Source organism: Balearica regulorum, chromosome 1, assembly GCF_011004875.1.
Source record: "Balearica regulorum gibbericeps isolate bBalReg1 chromosome 1, bBalReg1.pri, whole genome shotgun sequence".
NCBI classification, from domain to species: Eukaryota; Metazoa; Chordata; class Aves; order Gruiformes; family Gruidae; genus Balearica; species Balearica regulorum.
The window spans coordinates 153529331-153555148 of record NC_046184.1 but is presented as its reverse complement, the minus strand read 5'-3'; the positions used below and the strand labels follow the sequence as shown (position 1 = coordinate 153555148).

Genomic DNA, 25818 nt, shown 5'->3' with positions numbered 1-25818 from the left:
TGGATACCGTGGCCGGTTTGGTGCCCCCCAGCGCAGAAAGACACGGACAACCCGGAGCGAGTTCACCCCCGTGACGCTCAGGGCTGGAGGGTGTCCCTGTGAGCAGAGGGGGGGCTCCAGCCTGGGGCAGAGACGGCTTCGGGGGCACCTCACAGCCCCCCAGTGCCTACGGGGAGGGGAGGGAGAGGGGACAGCCGGGCCCGTCACAGCCGTGCGTGGCAGGGCAATGGGGCATGGCAGGCGTGAGCTGAAACGAGAAGGGTTTGGGCTGGGTGCTGGAACCTCTCCCCGTGAGGACAGGCAGGCCGGGGGCAGGCAGAGGGACGGGCTGCCCAGGGAGGTCTGGCAGGCTCCATCCTTGGGGGGGTTTCAAGACCCGGCTGGGCAAAGCCCTGAGCAACCTGCTCTGATCCCACAGCTGGCCCTGCTGGGAGCAGGGCTGCGCGAGGGACCTCCTGACGTCTCTTCCAACCTGAATTACCCAGTGATCCCATCCTATGATCCGCTGATCCTAAATCCTTTAGCTAGAAATTGTCAGAAGTCAGAAATCGGTGTCGGGTATGTGGTGGGTTGACCCTGGCTGGAGGGCAGGTGTCCCACAAAGCCGCTCTGTCACTCCCCTCCTCAGCTGGACAGGGGAGAGAAAATATAACGGAAGGCTCGTGGGTCGAGATAAGGACAGGGAGAGATCACTCACCAATTACTGTCATGGGTGAAACAGACCCAACTTGGGAAAATTAATTTAATTTATTACCAACCAAATCAGAGTTGAGTAATGAGAAATAAACCCAAATCTTAAAAACACCTCCCCTCACCCCTCCCTTCTTCCTGGGCTTCACTTCACTCCCGATTTCTCTCCCTCCTCCCCCCAGCAGCACAGGGGGATGGGGAATGGGGGTTACGGTCAGTTCATCACACGTTGTCTCTGCCGCTCCTTCCTCCTCAGGGGGAGGACTCCTCACACTCTGCCCCTGCTCCAGCATGGGGGAAGTCCTCCATGAACTTCTCCAACGTGAGTCCTTCCCACAGGCTGCAGTCCTTCACAAACTGCTCCAGCGTGGGTCCCCCACGGGGTCACAAGTCCTGCCAGCAAACCTGCTCTGGCGTGGGCTCGTCTCTCCATGGGTCCACAGGTCCTGCCAGGAGCTTGCTCCAGCATGGGCTTCCCACAAGCCACAGCCTCCTTCAGGTGCCTCCACCTGCTCCAGCGTGGGGTCCTCCACGGGCTGCAGGTGGAATCTCTACACCCCCTCATCCTCCCTCCATGGGCTGCAGGAGGACAGCCTGCCTCACCATGGTCTTCACCACGGGCTGCAGGGGGATCTCTGCTCCGGCGCCTGGAGCACCTCCTGCCCCTCCTTCTGCACTGACCTGGGTGTCTGCAGATGTTCTTACATCTTCTCACTCCTCTCTGGCTACAATTGCTCCTGGTGCTTTTTATCCCTTTCTTAAATACGTTACCCCAGAGGTATTACCACCATGGCTGATGGGCTCAGCCTTGGCCAGTGGCAGGTCTGTCTTGGAGCCGTCTGGCATTGGCTCTGTTGGACATGGGGGAAGCTTCTAGCAGCTTCTCACAGAAGCCACCCCTGTAGCCCTCCCGCTATCAAAACCTTGCCATGCAAACCCAATACAGAGGAAAATATGATATTGGATAAGACTGTACCTGAATCACACTCAGTGCATCTGTGGTTTTTTTTTTCTTTCTGTGTTCTTACAAAGAAATAAAAGTAAACAGTAAAAAAAAAAAAAAATTAATGAAAAATGGGATTCTGGAGCACAATTCCATGAGAAGAAGCCCTGAAGCCTGAGAGTGACCTGAGCCTTTTGACAAAATGAAACTGTAACTGCACTTGACTCACGGCTACCCTACAGAGCTATTGCAAGGAAGAGAAAGTAGTTTAAGGCATCCATTCCTTCTTCTGCATCCTCAGCTGGTTCCTTTCGCAAGTTTCTATTACACGGCCAATCAATCACACCTGCCCCATGGCTGCAGAGGTGTCGATGAAAACCTTCAGTGACCTGCACACTCCTTACCGCACTCGGTGATGTGTGAGGCAAAAAAAAATCAAGCTCAGGCCTACACTCTTAGGATGAGTTTGTAGGATTTGCAGCTGAGAAGACCCAGCACAGACATTTTCCAGAGTGACCAAAGCTACTGGATCTGTAGTGCAGCAAATACAGATGTGGCAAGGCCATTTTTCATCTGTTTTCAACCCAAGAACCATGTTTTGGTACTGAGTGAATACCCAAAAGCGGCTGCAAGTGGCAACTACAGTGAAAGAATTGTCAGTCATTTTGAAGTCCCACGGTGATGTTTCATAAAGGTCCACAGTGCTGGGGCAGGCTGCAGCACACCTTCCACGCCTTCTGGTGCAGAGCAGTTGCCATTTGGACTGCATGTTGGGAAAGGTGTGAGAGACATTCCCAATTCTTGATTACAAAGAAGTCTCTATGGTGCTCAGCGACACTCCTCTCTTTATCTTCTTCTGGTATAAGAAGGACAAACCATCCATCAAGTACTAGCCAGATGCTGGCAAACAGCATTGTTTGCTCATGTAGTAGGGCTCTCTGAGATAGTTCTGTTTTCATGAGCCATTTCAGGATGACGCGTATTCAGTTTTACCCCCAGGTAGATTTCAGGGACAAGTGGGCTTTCACTTGCAGAGAAGAAAATCTTGGTGACATTGTACCTGAAATCTAGACCTAGGGCTGCCATCGGTTATATCTTAGTCAATGCCTTGTTCCACTTTGTGTAAGAGCTGAGGAACAAGCTTAAAGCATCTTATTTTTCTATCCCTACACGGCAATGCCTGACTCCCTAGGGCAAAGCATTACACTTTCAAGTTAATTGGTATAGATGTTTCCAAAGTTTGGTACTACAAATCAAGCAAGAAATTCATTTCAGAGTACAGGAGCTCCGTACTTTCTCTCCCTCTCAAGTCAATTCCAAATGCTCCGCTCTACAAGTTTCTCTTCTTTTCAATTACAGTTCTCCCATGGTAGTAAATAAATTTGTTTCAAGCACATACGTTTCTCTTCTTTTCAATTACAGTACCCTCTCAAGTAATTTAATTTCTTTCGAGTCTTCAATTCACATCCAACTTTCTCTACAACAAATGTATACATCAGGTAGCAGAAATACATCCCAGGGTCTGCCTTTATATTGAGGTTTTAGAAGGTGGGTTTTGTCTCCATTACCTCTGAATTGACTAAAATCTCTTCATGGGTTTAGCAAGAGGTATGCAGACCAAATAACATGTGAGAGCTGCACGAGCAGACTTTTGTTTGGGCCATCTCCTTTGGTTCCAGCAGCTGCCCTAACCCTGGGGCAGGAGTGATGGGAGCACCAAGTGTCAGAGCTCCAGCTTTATTTTGATACAAATATATTCCGTTTAATTTGCAGCAATAGATGACGTGATAGTGAAACCCTACGAAGGCTTCATCATTAGCCATTGCAGGCTGATATTGATCTCCCTCTTGTCTTCACGGAGTATTAGAAGACATGCAGAAGGATAGGGTTTTAGATGCAGGTGAGGGATGGATGGAGGGCTGAAGGAACTGGAGGTCAAGGACTTCCTCAGGACTGAGGCTGGGATATTCTGTACAGCCTCTGGTTGCTCTAGGACCCACCAGAAGTGTACCATGAAAGACCGGAGGGCAAAGCAATCTGCCAGTACATGTACTCTATCCCTCCTGCAAATAAACACAGGACTGAGGTGACTGTTTCGATACCTTCCACATGTGCAATACTAAATATTCAAAAAGCAAAACATTGGGGAAAATGCACATAAATTCATTACAATAGGGGCTGACCTAAACTGCCCACATAACAATAAGGGGTTCAGGCAGTGAGGCGATGCATGGTCCTCACCTAACGTAGCAAAGGGATGCATGGTTGGACTCGGGCAGATGTATAAACTCAGCCAGTTGAGTTAGTAGCTGGCTGAACAGGCAAAAATATTTCTCTGATGCTTTACTACAGCCACCTGTCAGAGGATGGGTAGAGCAGTCAGTGATCCACGGAGAACCCCAAGGAGCTTTCTTCTGCCTTTGCTCGTTTAATCACGGCAGTGAGAAAAGATGATTCAGCCTTTCACGAGAGCCGTATAAGGGTTATGAAAGTGAGAGAGGCTTCCTCAGCCAGCTGTCCTGAGCTGGTATGATCTGGTCTCTATGGCTTGCACCGGGGATGGAGGTGCTGCAGTGTGTTTGCCGTTCCTGCCCAGCTCCGAGCCCCGGGCAGATCGCTGAGCGTGCAGGCTCTCTCCTCTCGCACGGCGCTAGGCAGATTGACTTCGGCGCCCATGATGGAGAGCCATTACCGATTCCTGATGGCTGTGGGAAATAGATGTTCACACTTGCTCTCATTTTGGACATTAACATAGAAAGCACATTTTTATCTTCAGTCTCCTGAGCTAATTGCGGTTCATTTCTCTCTGGATTTGGCTTTTATGTGCACCCCAACTGACACCTGCTGTTTTTATTTATTGAGCCTGTATTTGATGAGATTCTGCCTTTTGCTTTTTTTTCTCCCCATTTCACTGTAGTTGCAGTTCATTCAGTAGCTCCCTAATTTGACAGCTCTGTTCCCAGATCTGGCACAGTACTCCGCCTTTCTCTTTGCTGATACAATACTATTTCTTTCCTTACAAAGACTTGTTTTCCTAACATCCAAATTGTGCAGAGAGGTCCATATGTTCCCATAGTCCATGTGCTCTAAAGCATAGCAAATTACTATTTGGAAAAAGCACTCTGCAGTCCCCTGTGCCAGTCAAAGCGTGCTCCTTGGCGTGATGCCATTCCCATTTACAGTACAAAGTACTCTCGGGGAGAGGGTTCTCAAGAGGGCACTGGAGCTGATGTGCACAGTGGAAATGTAGGTGCAACCAGAGACCAACTCAATCGTTACACTCAACATGTAGTATTTTGCGAAACAAAAACTTCCCACATTTTAAATGCTACACAAGGCACATGGTGAGCTCCCCTTCCTGCAATCTGTGATGATTAAAATCTTTCAAATATTCCTAAGTAAACCAAAACCCACCTCTAGCCATTCGGAGCAGGCAAGGCATTGTGTGGGAGTGCACAGACCTTTCTGCTCAAGTAACGTGTTTGCTGGGGCCTCATTAAATACTTTTTCCACTTTGCTTTTGTCCTTTACCATTTTTCTTCTGTGTCAAACACCCGTTCTCGCAGCCCTCTCCCTATTTAGTCTCCTCACTGTTTGAGGAGGCACTTTGATTTCACCCTACCAGCACAGCTGCCTGAAAGCCTCTCAGAAATTACGGGAGTGACTGGAGCTTGCTTCTGACCTGCTACAAAAACCCACCCTGGCAGCTCCTGGCTCTGCTGAGCAGAGGAATTGTTCCTCGTTAGCAGCCCGGGGAAGGGCTGGGGTACATCTCCTGTTTGCCACAGGCAACTGTGGAGAAGCAGCTGTGCCACATCTTGCAAGGAAGAGCCTTTGGGCTCAGTAGCTGCTGAAAGGGTTTTTTCGACAGCTTAGTTGGTTATCCTCTGTTTCAGCCCTGTTTGATCCAGTTAACCCTTTTCAGGTGGGAAATTGGATGTAGAGTCTGCTTCTTGCCCCAGAGCCTTCCTGCAGCGTTTAGGCTCCCACCAAGGAATGAACATCCAGCCCTCGCTAGGACTGAGACCTCCTTCCCACCACCTGGCCTCCTGTGAGCCTGCACCTCCACAGCTGCACAATTTATTTCCTGAGTATTGTTTTTCCTTGTTTTGGTTTTGTTTCCCCAACAAATTCAGAATAATCAGTTTTGGTTTCTCTCTCTCTCTTTGGCAGTGCCTCTGCACCGTCAGCTTTAGGGCATTGCCCATGCTCTGTACACCCTCACGGAGCTGCAGAATAGAGTCTGGAGGAGGGCGAGAGCAGAGCTGGACTCCTGGCTGCAGACAAGAAATAGTGTAATGATGGATAGGGAACCCTACACATTGACTGGGAAGCCAGAAGGGGGTCTGAAAATGAGACCTGAGATAAGGTAAAGAAAGGAGATTTTTCAGCCTGACATACTACAGGAGAAGGATGTGGAGGAAGGCTGTTCTTAAATGTATAATAAATCAACCTTTTCTTGCAAGTAATCACAATGGGACACAATCCACAATGTTCATATTAATTGATATTTTCAAATAAGTTTCTATGGGGAGCGTGTACAAGAGGAGGAGAGAAGATGACATCTCAGTGTTACTGCCACCAGATGCTGGAGCTGCTGCTATGGGCCACGGCTTTTGGTCCCATCGCACCATGACATATGTAAGTCTTAGGTTATATTCTTAACTTACTAGTGCTGTTGCTGCTGTTGTCATTATTACTATCATTCCTGGAAGCCCTACTGCTAGACTAGGATTTCACTGTGCTAATCATCTAGACACACAACTAAAAAAAATTCAGTCTTTGTCTCAAAGTGCATGTAAACTGCATCTAGGACAAGAGATGACTGGTGGATACGGGCAGGCAGTACAAGAAATCAGAGAAACAGTGATGGTCAACATGACAAGTTTTAGTATCAACCCATCAGTGACCAAAAAAATAGGGAAAGGTGGTTTTTTTTAGGTTTTAAAGGCAGTTTTTTAAGGGAGCATCTGAAGGAGCACAGTGAAGTAGCTTAGCATACATGAAAGGGGAGTTTCCCCAAGCATGGGAGCTTGCACAGGAAAGGCACGAAGATGTTAACTTAAAAATTCAGAGAGTGGGTGAAGGAGCTGGCAGGATGGCCCTTGCAGAGTCAGCAAGTTCTGACTGTACTGAGTGATGGGTGGTAGGGGTTGGTAATAAATGACAGGCCTCGAAAATGATAGGAAATTTCTTGTATTGAACATGTAGTGAATGAGCCTGAGGAGGAGAGAGGGAAAGGGGTGATACAGTCAAACCAATAGGTAGGAAATGGTCTTTCAGCAGCAATTTGTATGGAGCTCAGCTAGGTTAGGTTTCGTTTATCACCATCAGAGATACCAAAGTTAGTGAAAAATAACTGAATAACGAGGAGATGAGAGAACCAGTTTAGTCATGTGGATTGGTAGGAGAGCAGAGATGTTTCCATGGGAGTGTCAGCAAGACTAACGCACGGTGCGGACGGGAGAGGCCAAGGGGAGAGGAGACCCGAAGAAGCCAGGCAGGCTGTGTGGGGACGACCAAGAGGCACGCAGAAGATGTAAACTTTCAGTTCACTAGTTTCGCTGGCATGACCTGGGGGCCCACTCGTGAGGAAAAGCCGGGCAGCTCCCACCATTACGGGAGTGTGTCCTCAGTGTTGTACGGATGGTGAGTGTCCAAGAAGACGCTGCAATGCTGGAAGGCAACGCCTGCAGAAAGTGCAGGTAGCAGCAAGTATCCACCTGTGTAACACGCTGAGTATCCTCCTCACACTGCTAGCAGGTGGCACGTAGGGTAGGACATGTACATCAATGAAGAGGTGGGGATGCAGGAGGGCACCTGAGTAAAGCCCAACCTGTTCTGACGCCCTCCAAGCCAGCGCAGGGCACCCCCAGCATGAGAGCCAGACCAGGCGGTGAGGGTCCCGACTTCCCATTACCCTTTCCGGGTGACATTTGCCAGGGCACTGAGGACCTTCCAATCCTGACCTCCTCACAAAATTTGGACTCACTATATATAGAATATTTTGTGTATCTTTCAGGGACTTCAGTGGTGCACCAGACATGGTGGCAGATCACTTGGAGGTTTGGAGACCTTCTGATACCCATCAGTCCCCCATGGACCTCTGCTCCTGGCCATCATGAAACAGCATTTGCAGCTCCTCAAGCCCACGTTGTGCTTAGATTGGGCAAGTTTATTGGCTGCTTCAGCAAGAAGGAAATCCAACACCTGTATCAGGTAAAACGGACACCGTGTGTCATTTGCACCAGGTGCAGACTTCAGACATTTGAAAACAAATGACTGTGAAATATGTAACTCTGCCCTAATTCTGGAAAGGTTTTATCTTGCTGGTCATAGCAGACTTTGGTCTTTGCATTTGCCTTTTTCCCCCCTGCTACTCCTTCTACTTCTCCCAGAAATAATATGCCTGAGGTTTGAGAGCATGTGCATATACTGGTGTCAAGCATTGTCCTGGAATGGCATTAAATTAAATACCATTTCTGGGAGCATTTCTCTTCATTGAAAAGTAGTTTTGCTTTATGCAGATTTCACCCTTTGCAATTTTAAGTGGTTTTCTCAGCAGAACCAGAGTAATGATATAATATGTCTGAATTTATCCGGTGCTTGGACAAATTGCTCAAATTCAGTACAAATTAATTTTGAGTCCAGCATTTGAATTTACACAGCTTGCGAGCACAACTATACTGAAATACTTCAGTGCTTTGCATAGTAGGGTCTTTACAGGAGACATAAGACAGCTATAGGACAGCTCATTTTATTCATAATAATTTAAAAACTCACTAACAATAATAAAATTGTTGGTGCCATTTGTGGCAAAGAGGTTACTATTTTATTCTCAGGCTGAGTATTTTCATCACCTCATGCTGCTGCTTGGCCTGTGTTCCTCTTCTGGTTCCTGAAATCTCTGGATTTCTCATCACTAGATCTCATCTCATCACTGGATTTTTGGATCTTTCTATACTGGAAAAGGTCTGGTGGGTCCTTGAGGATCTCTGTCTCAAAGAGCTGCCCGTAGCGAGCATGCCTCCTTTCTGCTCCTTCTCCCTTACCGCATGGCTAGTTTGTCGGTCATTTTCTGAGTTTCTTTCAGGATGGGGCAATCATATTAATGTTTGCTGTCTTTAGTCTCACACTACGCAGCTGTTCTGTGCAAGAGGTCACCTGTGCATATCTCAGCTCTTTCACTCTGCAAATTGAGTTCAAGGGATGATCTTATTCTCCTGCCTTTGGGTTCAGCAGGATTATTCCCTCAGCTGTTCTGCCTTTTTTCTATCTGTCCTGGTTTCAGCAGGGATAGAGTTAATTTTCTTCCTACCAGCTGATACAGTGCTGTGGTTTGGATTTAGGATGAGAATAATGTTGATAACACACTGATGTTTTTAGTTGTTGCCAAGCAGTCAAGGACTTTTCAGCTTCTCACGGCACCCCACCAGCGAGTAGGCTGCGAGGGGCCCAAGAAGCCGGGAGGGGACACAGCCGGGACAGCTGACCCCACCTGACCAAAGGGATATTCCATACCGTATGACAGCATGCTCCGTATATAACTGGGGGGTTGGCCAGCAGGTGGGGTGAATCGGGAACTAGCTGAGCATTAGCTTTGGGTGGTGAGAAATTGTGCTGTTCATCACTTGTTTTGTATAGTAGTATTATTGTTGTTGTTGTTGTTATTATCCTTTTCTGTCCTGTTAAACTGTCTTTATCTCAACTCACGAGTTTGGTGGGTTTTTTTCCTTTTTGATTCTCTTCCCCATCCCACTGGTAGGGGGGGCAGTGAGCAAACGGGCATGTGGTTGTTTTAGACGCCAGCTGGATTAAACCACACTATCAAAGCCATGGCAGGCAGAGTACTGAAGACCTACCAAACAGGCCTTATTATTCTGGGCTTGGTGCCATGCTAACCTGGTTGCAGAGCTTCCAGCTGGCACACGTCTGGCTGGGGGCTGTGCGGTGCTGATTCGAGCAGCATCTCAACACCTTGAGAAACAGGGGGCTGTTGCAGCCGATGTGCCCACACAGACTACATCGTCCCCAGCAGGTGAGGCATGGCACCAGGGACTGGGGGGAGCTGCTGGTCACTGCCAGGGGTGATGGTCACTCTGCTGCTGCCCCTTTCCTTGCATCCCATACCAAACACCACAGGATGTGACCTCTAGTTCAAAATTAGTCTTTCAGAGCAAAACTCACCCCGCACAGTGGCTTCCAGGAGAGTTTCTCAGCTCTTTGGACTCTGCATATCTCATGATGGTGTCCCAGTGCAGATGACAGCAGGCAGTGCCCAGGTGCCCATCAGTTCCCCTCGGCCCTGGCTGCCTTGGGGAAGGCAGGGCTGGTGTGGAGGCTGGACCAGAGCCACAACATGCTTCGGCAAGGTCCTGCATAAGAGACCAGGAAACCAGGGCTGCAGGTTGAAACAAGGAGCACGAGTTGAGCATGTAGTGAAAAGACCAACTCCAACTTAACACTGTAGTAGCCATTTTGTAGATTCAGGTATACAAAATTATACGCAGTAATTGAAGCAATGTAAGAAGCTCCAGCGAGGCATGAGCTCTCCATGAGCCAGCAGTGTGCCCTCGTGGCCAAGATGGCCAATGGGGTGCATTCAGAAGAGCGTGGCCAGCAGGTCGAGCGAGGTTATCCTCCCCCTCTGCTCTGCCCTGGTGAGGCCACATCTGGAGTCCTGTGTCCAGTTCTGGGTTCCCCAGTTCAAGAAAGACAGGGAATTACTGGGGAGAGTCCAGCGGAGGGCTACAAAGGTGATGAGGGGACTGGAGCATCTCTCTGATGAGGAAAGGCTGAGAGAGCTGGGTCTGTTTAGCCTGGAGAAGAGAAGACTGAGAGGGGATCTGATCAACACTTATAAATATCTAAGGGGTGGGTGTCTAGAGGAAGGGGCCAGACTCTTTTCAGTGGTGCCCAGTGACAGGACAAGGGGCAACGGGCACAAACTGGAACACAGGAAATTCCATCTGAATATGAGGAAAAAAATTCTTCACTCTGAGGGTGACAGAGCGCTGGAACAGGCTGCCCAGAGAGGCTGTGGAGTCTCCTTCTCTGGAGATATTCAAAACACACACAATCCTGTGCAATCTGCTCTGGGTGATCCTGCTCTAGCAGGGGGGTTGGACTAGATGATCTCCAGAGGTCCCTTCCAACCCCTACCAATCTGTAATCTGGGTTTTCTGTGAAAACCCAGCAAAAAGTGCAGACACTACTAAGTTTGTGGTTGTCACAGGAAAGCACATGTGTCTTTGTTGAGACCAAGCTACCAGCTAGCACTAACAAACAATGCTCAACCTTTTGGTAACATCAAGAGAAGAGCTCTATTAATATGTGGTATTTCCTCTGTAGTAAGATTACATCCTGCCTTTGCAGGAAGAGAAACTCAGACTAACTTATTTTTCTTCTTTAACTTACAATTCTAGCCCAGCAAGAAGAAATATAATTAATACTTCATTAATACTGTGGTATCGTGTTCGGCTTTAGGTATTCAGTTATTTTCCTTGTGGAACACCGGTCAGATTAGTGATTGAGCCAGGGGACTTGTCTTCAGTGTCAAATGTGTGTCTTTTCTGCTTGCACGTCAGCCAGTTGAGGCTAATCCCTACTGATTTGGAAATGGTTATCAAATCCTGTATGTGCAGCTGAGTCACACAGAAGCAAAGAGAAGCTACTCATTAAAACTTGTGCTTTTTGGAGGCAGAGATGCTTTCTGGGGGGTGCTATAGAGAAAGTACAATTTTGAGTGTGGCAAAGCTTTTAATTTGGATATGTGCTCCAAGCATATGGTACTGTTATGAACTGTTGTAGTGTGGGGTGTTTTTTTTTTAATATTACAGGCAGATATGGTTTTAAAATAAACCATCTGCTTTGAAACAGAGTTCTTTTGATCCTTGCCTGTAAATAGCCAGTCACCACTTTGAGACAGGAAACTCCGGGAACGGAAGGAGAGGTGTGAAATATCTGGGAGTCATTAAGCAATGTAGCAGAAATGTAGTTACCAGTTGCCAGGAATAGTAAACCCTCCTTGCACAAGATTTCATTTTTTATTTCCTTGGTTTGACTGGGTCTCAAAGATTTCTGCCCTGTGGATCTGCATCCCCCAGGCCAGCAGCAGCAGGGAGGTGGGATGCTCCCAGGGTGCCATCTTCCACTACCACTTCTGCTGCAGCATGGGAACCTCCCCTTGCCCTTCCTCTCTTTTTATCCCTGTAGGAAATCTGCAACACTGCTCCATCCCCAGCTCTCCTGCCCCCAAACCAAGGCATCCATGACTCCCTCCCTGGAGCATCAAAAAATTCGTTTTAGCTGTAGCTTTACATGGAGCTATACTTGAGAGTTACAGGCAAAACCCAAGAACATGCACTTATTAGAATGCCAGAGGAGGTGGTTTTTTTTTTTTTTTTTTGTCACAAAGACCCATAGAAAGCACAATTAAAAAGAATTTCACCAGGATAGTAAACACCCTGAAGAAAATCAATCAGGATTTGAAGGTGCTGGTGGGAAGCTGCAGCGTGTGTCACATCTAGTGGCACCAGCAAGGGAGGAGGGGTCCAGCTGCCCTGCCCTCTGCTGCTAATGCCCCACGTGTCCGGGAGGTCAAGGGCTCTAAAGGACGTACTGCACCGGCTATGCCGGCATGGATCGGCGAGGTGGGCAGAGTACTCTGCTGGTGAGAGAGCTTTGGGTTTGGTTTTTGGTTGGGGTTTTTTGGGGGTTTTTTTGTTCTGCGATTTCTTTTTTTTCCCTTGAATCGTGTAGTTTTTATTTGACTGGAAGCAACTGGTTGGACACAAAATAAGCAGAGAAGTGTGCAAGGCTGTACTTCAGAAAGCATGCATTGCTGGTAAAAGCTTGTATGGTTGGTTGGCTCTAGCATATGGGAGAGCAAGGATTCCTTTTGCGTTCCAAGTTTGTTTTGTGCTGAGGACTGACTTTGATGTTTTGTGAGGCAGCTCTTTTGGATGCATTACATTTGTAATCGGAATGGCAGAAGCTCCTTAATGATTTATAACTTGTCTCTAAATATTAAGTTGGGGTTCAAGACCGCAGAAGGATGCTAGTAAGAAGTTTAGTAAAATAGACTTACAGAGAGTCTTTTTCTAGCTTATGGAATGCGAGTATGAGCAAGGATCAGGATTTGATCACAGCCAGGTGCAAGACCAATGTTCAGAAAAGTTCACCCAAACCATTGGGTCTTGAAGTTGAACAGCATCTCATCTTAATCTAATACATATCTCAAATGATAGCCTTCTTGTACAGCTGTTAGAAGTTTAGACCAACATTTTATCTGGAGTCAGGGGATCAGGGGATCAGTTGTTAAAAATATTAAAGGCTAACCATGTATGCATATGCTGGATTTGGCTGGAATAGACTTAATGTTCTTCACAGTAGCTAGCGTGGGGTCGTGGTTTGGATTTGTGCTGAAAACAGTGTTGATAACACAGAGATGTTTTTGTTACTGCTGAGCAGTGCTTACACAGAGCCAAGGCCTTTGCTGCTCCTCACCCCACCCCACCAGCGAGGAGACTGGGCGTGCACAAGGAGTTGGGAGGGGACACGGCTGGGACAGCTGACCCCAACTGACCAAAGGGATATTCCATACCTTATGGCATCATGCTCAGCATATAAGGGGCTGGGGGAAGAAGAATGAAGGGGGGGGGACATTCAGAGTGGTGGTGTTTGCCTTCCCAAGTAACCGTTATGCATGCCAGAGCCCCGCTTTCCTGGAGATGGCTGAACCCCTGCCTGCCCATGGGAAGTGGGGAATGAATTCCTTGTCTTGCTTTGCTTGTACACATGGCTTTTGCTTTACCTATTAAACTGTCTTTATCTCAGCCCATGAGTTTTCTCACTTTCACTCTTCTGGTTCTCTCCCCACATCCTGCCGGGGGGTGGGGTGGGGGGGTGGAGAGTGAGTGAGCAGCTGTGTGGGGCTTTGCTGCCAGCTGGGGTTAAACCATCACAATGAAGTTGCGTTAACACTTCTCTTCCTCTTCCAACATTGCTAAACTTCAACTACTTGGTCAGAAATTTTGCATTATCAAAATACTACCTGAATCTGTACTTATTTATATTTCTGCCAAAACTTTGCAGGTGTTTTTCAAAAACAAAATAAGAAAGAAGCTACATTTGGGGGGAATTAGGGCAAAAACATCTCCATAAGCTGGAAAGAAATCAACTGAAATTTCACACAAAATTGAGTATCAGCCAAAGAGATAAGCAGGAGGATGATGAGAATAACTGGTTAGTGTATTCCATATGAAATTCATGGTGGTTCTATTGAGTTAAATCTAGGCAGATGGAAAGTAAACTTTAGTTTCGGAGAACAATTTCCAGAACCAAGATACTGGTAAGACAAAGCATCACCTAAAATAACATTCAGTTGATAAAAGCCTTGAAAATTCTAGACTTGGACTAAAGGCCAGAGTACAAACAGTCCTACAATCTACTGCCCTTGCTAAACAAAAAACTTGTGAGAATTTAACTCCGTGTGTTTAAAACCCAGCAACCTTTTCAGGAATTGTGGAGCACAGCGTAATTAAAATGCTTCAGCCCTGCTGTCTGTATGCAGAATTTGAAACTTTGTTAATTCAGGCCTGAAGACGGCTTGTGAGCCCTACCAGGCTTCTTAAACTACATCAGCTGATCTAACACAGCAAAACCAGGGAAGTCCTCTGCATTTTAACAGCAAGGTATTTAAAAACAAGGTCTGTGCCATCAATAGTTACATACAGAAAGAGACGGCCACACCTGGCAGACCTCATCCCATGCTTGACAACGTAATAATGTAAGTTCTTCGCCTACTAATGCAGCACCTTCCCCACCAGCAGTGCAGTGGTTCCTTACTTTTAGAGTTTTATTTCTCGCATGTATCTGAAATTACAAGACAAAAGTCAAAACCAGGAAATTCCAATTAAACGTAAGAAACTTTTTTCCTGTGCGAGTGGTATGGGTTTGTAACAGTACTGTACACTTGGGTATCAACCATCCTGTGATTCTGTGACTCCCTATTTCATCTTCTATTGAAGATGTATGGAATAATTTAGAAACAAGACTTTAGATGGCCGTTGCTGTAAGTACATGTATTGTTTCAAAAATCAGCTGTAAAAAGGCAGTCTCAGAATTCTTAGAAAATAATTATCTGATGCTTTAAGAATGATACATCTCAGCTCTTGGCTGAGGCACACTCTGTCACAGACTTCTATCTTTTGCACCATTAGCTGTAAAGGAAACTACCCAGCTAACTCACACAGCGTGCCTACATCATATGGCCTTCACCAGTATTCTACATTTAATAAGAATTTAATAATTATAATAAACTTCCATGGGGCCTGGCAACAGATACAGGCCCCAAAGTCTGTCTCTGCATTAGCACGTGGCTGAACACGCGCGCGTAGAATTGCTTTTTAAAATAAAGCAGTAAGTTCTCTCCTTGAGTTTGTTTTCCAAGGTACTTTTAGGTGAAAAGATGTGAAAAGCAAGTGAATGAAAACCAAATGTACACAAATTTCAAAAACCTTGTCATGCTAAAATTATGTACGTAAAATTATGTACCATCATAACAGACACATGCAAACTTGTTACCCAACAAAAATCCTTCAGGAATCGGTTTATAGCCACAGATGTTAAGATGGCAGTGCTTCTTTCAACTACAAGTTGCTTTGACTTATTTGAAGAAGCACAAGCAAGCATATGCAGCAAGCTCAGCAAATACTAAAAAGATTCCCAAACCAAACGCTACAACAAGTTTAAGTTAATATCGCACGTTAGTGTGACGGCAATAGTGCACGTGCCTCTGGGCATTACATCACAAAACTAAATCGTCTAATGACAGGGCCTGGATGCAGTTCTTCAAGCACGAGCAAGTGGTTACGCACGTGCCAGGAACAGCTTTTCTCAGGTGAGACTCAGCTTCCGTCGATGGTGTGTTTGTCTCCAGAAGGCCCTGGTGGGTTTCGCTGGTCTGGCCAACTATTTGCCAAAGGACCGGTCAATTTTCCCATCAGTGCTACTCTCAATTTGAATATGCTGCGAGTATCTTGTATGTAGACAGTGAACCATGTAAAATCTATTTAAAACACTGACTTCTCTGTAGACACTAGCATTTTGCCTAAAAATGTTCAAAGGAGGATAAAATGTTCAGGAAAATCAGCCAGCCAGTATTTTAACCCGTTTTTGGAGTTCAAGACCGATACAACCTTCATACACAGAATATCCCATATGTGTTCAATCAAGGACAACTTACTGGGCTGTTCCCATTTGCTTCCATATACTGACAAAATCCAGAAATTCCACAGTTGCACACAGAAAGGTTATGGAGAAATGTGATTTAAAAACTATTAAAGACTTGCTCAGATTGCCAATAATAGTAGTAGTAGTAGTAATAATAATAATAATAATAATAATGTCTAAACAAAATATTCAGATACAATGTAATATGTTTATTTTTTTTAAATCCAATTTGTAAAGGTCCCTTTTTAAACCAAACAGGAAGAAAAAAATCAACACAATTCAGAGGGCTTATCTCATTGACCATATTCTTCCCCACTCTTCACTTATCATAACACAAAGCAGCAACTTATATTATTAGTGCTCATATAGTGCACTTATATGAATTTTGATTTGTGTATTAAGCTTTAAATACAACGTATTTTCTGTGAGCATAGCCCAAAGAGTACACAACATTACATTTTCAAAGCGTATGTTAAAAAAAAGGACAATAAGTGTATATCCAAGACAGTCAAACTCAAATATTTTGACTTGGCAAATCCTATAACAAGTAACAGCAATTTTAAACTGCGTACAAAGCAGAACAGTGCCAACATGCCTCCGGTCCGTGAGCTATGGTAAAATATCAAGCGTACATATAAAGGAGAGAAGCCAAAGAAAACCGCCACAAATTCAGAGCTAACCTGAGGCACACCCAACTGCGACTGAACAAAGGCAGCTTCACTTTCCCACTCTATAATGCAGAGCCCAACAACAACGAAAAGCACTTCTACGCTACAGAAACTGAAACAGTAACTTCTTCAATTTTGTCTCTGCGTTTTTTAAACGACTCATTCAAAAAATGTAAAGGTGAACATCTAATTATACCAAACAAATGTACAAACTATGAAGTTAGAGAAGCTCCAGAAGATTGCCACTTTCAACCTTGCATAGTGATAGCTGGCATTGATATTGCTACCATAGCTTCAGCAGAAGATATGGAAAAGGAAAATCTTTACTTCTAAGAAGTGATGCACGTATGTAACATTTTCTTCACAAAATTCAGTTAAACATAGTTTTTAATAAAAGGGAAAACAGCTCTAAAAAGGGAAAGATAGTGTTCACAAGCTTAGAAATAAAAAAAATACAAAACCAGAACATTCCATAATAAAAAAATGAAAATAATAAACATTCCATCATAACAGCACCTATTTTATCACTATAAGCCCCATACATGCAACAAACTACAACTATTGTATAAGGCTGTCAAATTAAAGGTTTACTTTTCATATAAACAAAGTGTAAAAATAGCAGTAAGTTGCAATCTTCAAATTTAATGCTATGTGAGGGTTTTGTATCCCCCCCTCCCCGGTTTCATTTGGTAGCAATTTCAGTTACGCGCTTGAAAGGTCATTCATCTAGGAACCGTGATACAAATACATTGTGCCTAGGACAGTATTGTCGTATCTCTGTTCAACCTTGACAGAATTGGAATGCTCAACAACACTACTAAGTTCAGGGATGCTTTCAGCAGTATCCCCAAAACCATGATAGTGTCCGTAGTGCAAAGTATCTCCAGGGTCTTCCACCCACGAGGGCCGGTTAGAAACACAGCTACTCGGGCTTCCATTCAGATGTAGAGATCCACACATATCAGTGGAATTATTCATGGCTTTTTCTGGTTCCTCGGTGCCGTTGCTGGTATGAATTCGATGCCTACTGGGAGAAGTTATTCCGGGAATTATTCCGTTAGGTGTTAATGTTAAACACTCCTCACGCCTGCCATCCATCCCACTGAGCTGTTGTGCGGCGGTGAAATCCAAATGTCCATTGATGGCACATCCATTTGTCAGTGCATTCAATATGGAGCTACTGCTATTCATATCTGCATTAAGAAATACACCTGTCACCAACAATTAAGAATAAATTGAAATACATCAAAATGTCTCCACTATACTCATTTTAAAAAAACCCCAATTTTCATACACAGCTTTGAAAATAAATCTACCCTTTCTTTATTTATAACAATATAGGTAGCTCAAAGTAGTGAGAGCTGACCAGTAAGCTTGCAGAATGGATTTTTACGTTGAAAATGCAACTATCTATGTTCCGTGTGTAAATGTACCTATATTAACCTTTGCAAAGACAATGTGAATGTCTCAGAATTTTTTTCATTTAATTCTATGAAGTAAGTGTAGCAGACAACATTCTGGCCAGTGTTTTGAAAGGTGGAATAAAAGACATCTTTCCACTTTAACTGTAATGCCCTCTTGGGATGAAGGATTCTGTACATACAAGAACTGAGTGTCTGTGAGAGGGTGAAGGGTTGGGGTTTTTTTATTTTTCAGCTGCAATTTATCCGTGGCTCTTTTTTATTTATTTTCATTTTAGTGGTAACTCTCACAGTACAGTATACGCTGAAATAGGTCAAATAGAGAAATGTTATGTTGGAGTGCTAATATAAAATGTTTCAAAGTTCCTTTATTCAGAAAGTACTTCAATTTATCTAGCAGCTTGCTAGATAACATACTAGGCTGGTTTGTGTTTAGTAAGTTTATAATAACATCTGTACAATCCACAAGCAAAATGCCATACAATAGCAACAGCAGAGTGCACAGAAGACTAAAAAATTAGTAGTAGGAAACAAAATTCTATAAATGTGCATGCAAAATCCACTGACAACTGTTTTAAAGCAATTTCCCCTTTGAATTTAGTAATTAGTACAATAGTTTTTATTTCCATAAACAGATTTCATCAGTGTGTCTGAAATTTATGTTTTTGCAGTGGTACTCAAAGTACTAGCACAAAAAATGGATGATATATTCTGCCTTAAAAATGCCTACCAGTAAAGGACATCTAAGATTTACATCTATATTGGTAAAGATGAGCAAGACAAACGTAGAAACTACAGGACTATACGGTGACATTTAAAGATTCCATTGTTATCCTTGGATACATGCACATATGTTTATGTATACATGAATGCATAAACCTATGTGCAAAATAGGATTGCATTTACTGCGTATTTCCAGTTTGAGCCTGTAGGTCTGTTGGTAACTTCCCACATTTGTAAAATGCTGGGTTCCTGTTTAAGTGACAGATAATGAGTACCACTGTTTGACAAGGGAGAATCCGAAGGTTTGGTTCTCTGTTAGTCCTTTGCATGGATATTGTTTGAAATATGGATTGATTAGGATACTGATACTTCACATACAGCAATACACAATGCCAAGAAATGGGTTCGATTTGTAACTTTTGCACTAACTGGAGTTTCCTGTTTAGTCTCTATATGAGTTAAAATAACCACATCAGCTGAACTCGCTAACCACAAATTCTTATTGAAAGGAGAAAAAAAAAAACCCCAAACCCATCAAGACATCAAAGCTACTATTTCAGTGATGAAAACGCACAGAAGGAATTTCATATAGTGTTTATTAACTGAAAAGTGCAAAATTTTAACTGTTTAAAAATAAATCCTTATAGGCTGGCTTTGCCAAATCAGATTTAATAAAAATGGCACTACTGTTAGTTAATATGCTGAAGTAGGTAATGAATAGTTCTAGTGATAATTATAGAATGTTATTATTTGTTAAAAATTAGCACCTATAGTAATAGAGTTTATTTATGAAAGACAATCATTTTTCCATAAATAAGAACACTTAGTAATTATCACTGGAAGATATCAGTCTACTTTTAAAGTAGTGTTTTTATATATATATATTCCTAATATATTAAAATATCTATTAATTATCATTCCCTTTGGTGAACCTGATCTGTGGTACAAAGCAAAAACATATTTATCACAGAACAAATTAAAATAAGGAATTCATTTCTGAATGTAATAATGCACTATCATAGTAACTCCATGCCTTTACCTACAAAGTGCATCAAAAAAGCGGACCCAAGACAGTTTTAATCGAAACTACACACATCCTGGGGTTACCAAAAGCATCTTGATTAAGCAGCCCTCCAAAAACTTAGAGCATTAATATTCACTAATACTAGTAACATTCTGACTGTTTCATGAAGATCTGTACAAAACACAAAACCTGTTTTCCAAGGTACATTAGTTCCAAATACTAGTTTAAGACCTGTGATGTCCAGTCTTTTATTTACATTAAAAAACCCCCATAGCAGGATCCCGCACTTAGGTCATTGTGTCTGCACAAATCTGAACACATGGTATATGTCTAGACTATTCTTTGTAGTATTTGTTGAACTATTTTGAATATAGTTTCGTTGTAACATACATTATTTTCAAAGCTATATAAGCACTAGGATATGTTTCCCTATCAAGTCTTTTTATTAGCAATTAATCTATTTAATGGAAATGAAATGAATAATTTAAATTATTTCTGAATTTCCTTTAACCTGAAATTATAGCAACTAAAGGCAAGGCACAATGTAATACAAGCCTCAGGTTAAAAGTGAAACAGCCATTGTGGATTTCTGTTTATCAGAAATAATAATAAACTACTAATAAACCTTCTCTTTCACCATTACAATATATTGCATGAAACAGCTAATTTTAGATACCTACTAAACCCCCAATATAGCGGGTGTTACAGCAATACAATAGTTTTCGAGACTGTAGACAACAATGTGCAAGTAGGACTAAGTTTTATGCTTAAATTAAAAATAAAATGCATATTGATTCTTGCAACGACAAGGAGTTTGCATTGCAGAAACAGTGTATATTTCAATTTCTTTTGGTCCAACAGAAGTACTCTCCTGTTGTTTGGTGTCTTCAACCATTTGAATGTTGTTGTAGTTAACAGGAAATTGTCCACTCCCACCTGATACAACAGCAAACTCTCTATCAACGTGCATATTGTCAGCATCATCCTCAACTCCTCCATTCATCATTGGTATTAAGCCATCAAAGCTGTAAGCTGATTAAAAAAAAAAAGTCACGTTTAGTCACTGGTGCACACTTGAAAACTCAGCCAACAAACAGATGAGGACTTTGATTATTAAAGCAAAAGCTTTTTACAAAGAAATGTAAATTTTTCACATCTGAAAGCTTCTGACGTCTTTGAGATTCCAAATGTAGAATAAGTAAATGCTAAGTACTTGCACATTCATTTTAATCTCTCAAAAGGGAGAATTACCAGTGTACCTATCAGACTTTGCACCTACATATCAAACAATTATTAGTCTGATGTACTAATAAATTGAATAAAGAGCAAATTGAATAAAGAGCAATTTAAGTTACCCATATTCAGGATTTACAGCTAGTGTGCCTGACAGATAAAAATCAGTCTCTGCCCCACATTTGTCTACTGTCAGGCTGGACTGCTCCCTCTTTCACTCCCAAGGGCCAGTTCCCAGTAACCCACCCCCAATTCATACCAGACTGCTCCAGGGTTCCCTTCAAGAGCTGAACAAACAGATCTCTCTCCTGAGAAAAGCCGCCAAGTGGCTAGACTGCTGTGGGAAATGCTTTAGTAAGCAAGATGGGCTTGACTTCACTATCTCTTTTACCTACCACCTGAAGTACTGCTCCAGTACTGTCCCAGCAGACCCCGCACTGCTCTCACACTGACATTAACACACTTTTCTATGTACACTGCACACTATTAACGTTATAAAGAGCTACTTTAGTAGACTGCATGTCAGCTCTCATTACTTTGTGCATGACGGAAATTTTCGTAAACTACTTGTTGAAGAACCTTAAGCAATAGCTAGTGTCGCAGGGCCAAAAGATCACACAGAGCTTAACGGAGACCCAGGATCGGTGGGCTTCAAATCACTCTAATCCAGTGAGGGAAAGGCATTTTTTCTAGTTACCTAGAGGAATATAGGAGTGCAGTTTCATGCTGGCCAACTCAAGGGTACACGTGGCAACCCCTTCCATCCCCATCTCACACAGAACACCTAAAACCCGCCGTGCTGAGGCTCACGATACCGAGACAGCCAGCCGCCGGCTGCGTACAGCACGTCAGCACAGTGCGCAGCACGCTCGGCACAGTGCAAACGCCACCCTGCCAAGGGCCACGAACCAGCGGGGCCAGGATTAGGGCTGCCACAAACACAGCCACGTCACCAGTTGGCCTGATGTGCATCATCATCAGCCTTGACCCTGTGCACCACCCTCCACCAACCAGCCCAGGGAAGTGGGGGGAAAATTTCTGGAATTGATTTCAGGAAAAGGGAAATAAAAACCAGCTCATGTTTCCAAGTCAAAATTACAAACTATTTGGTGTACATTCTGAAAGTGGCAATCGATTTACTTCTGTTAAGTTCAGCTTCAGCCTTTGGAACTAATTTTTGCATTACATTTGAGAGAGTAATTACTTTCTATCACAGTGTATCATGTATTGGTGTTGCTTAATTTAGAGGCAGAAGGTGTTTTTAATACTATGCACCCAATACCAGATGCACGTGTGTGCGTATAAGCAAAATTACGCTTAAGTAACCCCCACCCACTGCCCAGTTTAGCTATTCCAGGACAAAGGGCGAAGCACAGCTTATGTATTTCTCTTCTTCCAACTCTACTGCTTACAGGCTCTTGTAAGGTGCGTGTACCATGCCTGGTCACAACAATTAGGCTCTTACAAAGCAGTGATTGCTCTAATTCGGGGTATGGCCATCAAAATCTGACTCTTCCCTGTGAATACAGGTTCCCTGCACTCTCTCTGAAAATATGAAATCTCCTGTGCAAATAGACTTTAAAGGACAATAGACCAGGGTGGTTTTGGTAAGGGCAAAATTACCGCAAAATTAGGCTTGTTTTGTAAAAAGGCTAGCTAAGCAGAAAGATGTACTGATGACCTCTCATTACTCAGCTCTGTTGTTTACAAAGCGGCTCAAGAACAGGGATTCATTCTCACCCCAAAAGACTTTTTACATTGATACTACAGGTATTACTGATGATGTCTTGGAGAGCAGACACGTCAGATTAGAAACTTAAGTTTCTGCAGTTGGGACACATCTACTAATTACTCTGAAAACCTTCAAGCAAATGCAGTGAAGCTTTTGGCTTTGTTTGCAAAAGTCTTAAAAGTCATACTGGTAAAAATGCCAAAATTTACCTACTCTGATTGTTTCTCTAACATCTCTGTAATTACTTAGATCTCATTCACTTGAACATAGTGTCTATTTTAGTTTGCTCAATCTAACTTATCCACTGGACCAACTATTCATGCTGAAAGGTATCACAGATACCACTATTTCATGACAATATACAGAATAAAGATAGCTAGCCCAGTGCCACTCCCACAGATTGTGGGGCAAGGCTACCTATAACTAGACTGGAGCCATTTTCCGAAACTAAGAGATTGCTGGTTATGAACATTCAAGAAGTAATAGCTCTTCAAAACGAAAGATACGTAACTCTGACTTCAAGCAGCATGTCCTGGTAACAGAACATGAATATACTGAAGAAATTTTTCCATAGTTGTTATGGGCAGCTGTATACTGCGCAAGTTTCCTCATTCTGTGTAGCTACTTAAGCACATTATTCCTGAAACGTACTCTTGCATTTAATTCCATAGGCACTCTTCTCCGTCATGAAATTATTTATAGTTTAGACCAACTACATGAAGTAACATATCCCATTTGTGACTGCCTATGGAATACCCTGCTAAGGTCTCTGATCTTGGTATAGTTGAAACAATGGCTGGATAGCAAGTACTAAAGCAAATACTACAGTGTCAATATTGATGTAATTTATGTTATCCATGTCATATTTAGAAACAACGGGTTTAGGTCTCAATTCCCCTCTTGTTATCTGGAATTAAGCACCATTTGAGCCCTATTTATTTGGCTCACTGAATGTCCCATCTGTTAGAATACAAGCTTTAAACGAAGAAAGTGTCTTCAATGAAGACCTACAAAGTCCCTTTCCTGATGCTAGACACAGGAAAAAGAAATGAGGTTTGAGTGCAGAATGCTGTGTGCTTTTTAATGAGAATTTAATGGGATGACCAACAGAAAGGAAGCAGAAAATATTCTCTATGGTGTTATTCAAGGTGTTTATAAGATGTAAAAAAGATTTCTTCAGAGTCACCAAACAATATCTTCGAGGTTGTACTATTGCATCATTGCTGGCAGAGGAAGCAGTATGCTCATTGCACAAGGCTGAACAGAAATCCTTAAAAGTTCATTCTACTCTTATATCCTCCCGTAAGATATCACTTCCCCTTGGAACATGACCCTGGAAACTTAAGGTATGCTAACATAATGTCACAGACAATCCCTCTTGATCTGTCAAAACTTTTGCATTCAATTTCTTTCACCCATCTTATCTAACAGTTTTTGAACTCTGAATTAATCCTGAAGTGGAAAATTACCATCACAACGTCCAGGCATCTTCATGAATTAACGCAACATTATTTGGCTCTCCTGAAGAACAACAACTTGGGGAAGGAGTAGAACCTATTTCAGCTCCTACTCTTCCACATACTATTCTTGGCATCAGGTACCTTCAGCAGCCTCTGGAAACAGATTTCTGAACACACTAAGGGTGATGAAAAGGAGCACTGGGATCTTGTGGCACGGAATAGAATCATAGAATGGTTTGGGTTGGAAGGGACATCAAAGATCATCTCATCCCAATCCCCCGGGCAAGGACACACCCTCCACTAGACCAGGTTGCCCAAAGCCCCATCCAACCTGGCCTTGAACACTTCCAGGGAGGGGGCATCCACAGCTTCTCTGGGCAACCTGTGCCAGTGCCACACCACCCTCACAGTAAATAATTTCTTCCTAACACCTAGTCTAAATCTATCCTCTCTTCGCTTAAACCCACTACCTCATGTCCTATCACTACACTCCTGGATCCAGTCCCCCGCCAGTTTTCCTGTAGGCCCCTTCAGGTACTGGAAGGCTGCTATAAGGTCTCCCCGGAGCTTTCTCATCTCCAAGCCGAACAATCCCAACTCTCTCAGCCTGTCTTCACCTGCTTCTTATATTAATACATAATTTAGATATGTACATGAGTTTGTCAATAATACTCAACATCCACTCTGAAAGGCTTTTAAAACGTTTATTTTCCTTTCTTGGCAACAGCATCGCCCCATCCCTTTTACCTCTAGGGTCTCACCTTCCGTTCTAGCCTTCTTTACTCCAGCAGACTCCGAATCTTCAAAGGATCTCTTTCGACTGGTCCCACCACTGAATAGGTTGGGACCTGCATTCTGATGAACCCCATTTAAGGTGCCATTGCTATAGAAACGATTCAGGTGACAGTTCTGGAGGTTCAAGAGAAACTGGGCACATTCTTGGAAGCCCTGGGTATGTGCAAGGTCTGCTGCTGTCAGGCCACTGGCATTTCTCAAGCTGTACAATACAAAGAAACTGAATTACACTCATTCATCAAGCTGGCTTGCTGCTGCTGCTGCCCTTACTGACTATCTATCTGTTGGTGATGAGAGAAAACATACACTTATCAATTCTCATTAAGAAATTAGTTAATCTTAGTTTTATAACTAACTTAACTTTTCGCACATATATCTGGCTTCTAAGCAAAATTTGGGAGACAATACACTTTTAAATAAAATCAATATACTATGTGCCTTAAAAAAAAACATCTTCCTATTTAAACTTCTCAAAACGCTTTATTCTAAAATAGTCTGAAGTATCTGAGCTTTATGTAAACTTCAGACTAATTTAAGCCTTGAATTTTACATCTTCTGCAGTTTATTCTGCAATCTATTGCTTTAACTTGAGCAAAAGATCAAATACTCAAAACAAACTTAACAAGACTTGGCAATTGTCCATGGCATTCTGGTTTCTAAGGTAACAACATCACTATTCTTCCTAAAATATATACATATATAGAAGATAAAGATGCTATATTTAATTATGCTTTGCTTATAATATTTTTTTCCCTGGTTTGTTTCTCATTTCAAAGTGTGTGACATCATAAGTGCTGGGACTTGCTTTGTTATTTGAACTAAGACTTTTCCATGGATGAGAGGCTGGCACTGGATTTTGAATATTCTAATGCATCAAGGGGAATATAAATTAAA

The 25818-nt window shown here is 43.2% G+C and overlaps 1 protein-coding gene across 1 annotated transcript in view; it reads right to left on the bottom strand.

Moving 5' to 3' along the window:
* Positions 1-16060: 16060 nt before the first annotated feature.
* The window catches only part of ANKRD10 (ankyrin repeat domain 10), a 39140-nt gene continuing 29382 nt past the window's right edge, over positions 16061-25818 (bottom strand). Inside the window, 3 exon segments of the mRNA XM_075739993.1 lie at positions 16061-17729; positions 20641-20736; positions 24891-25120. Of these exon segments, the coding sequence (XP_075596108.1) occupies positions 17263-17729; positions 20641-20736; positions 24891-25120 (793 nt within the window). The 3' untranslated portion in view covers positions 16061-17262.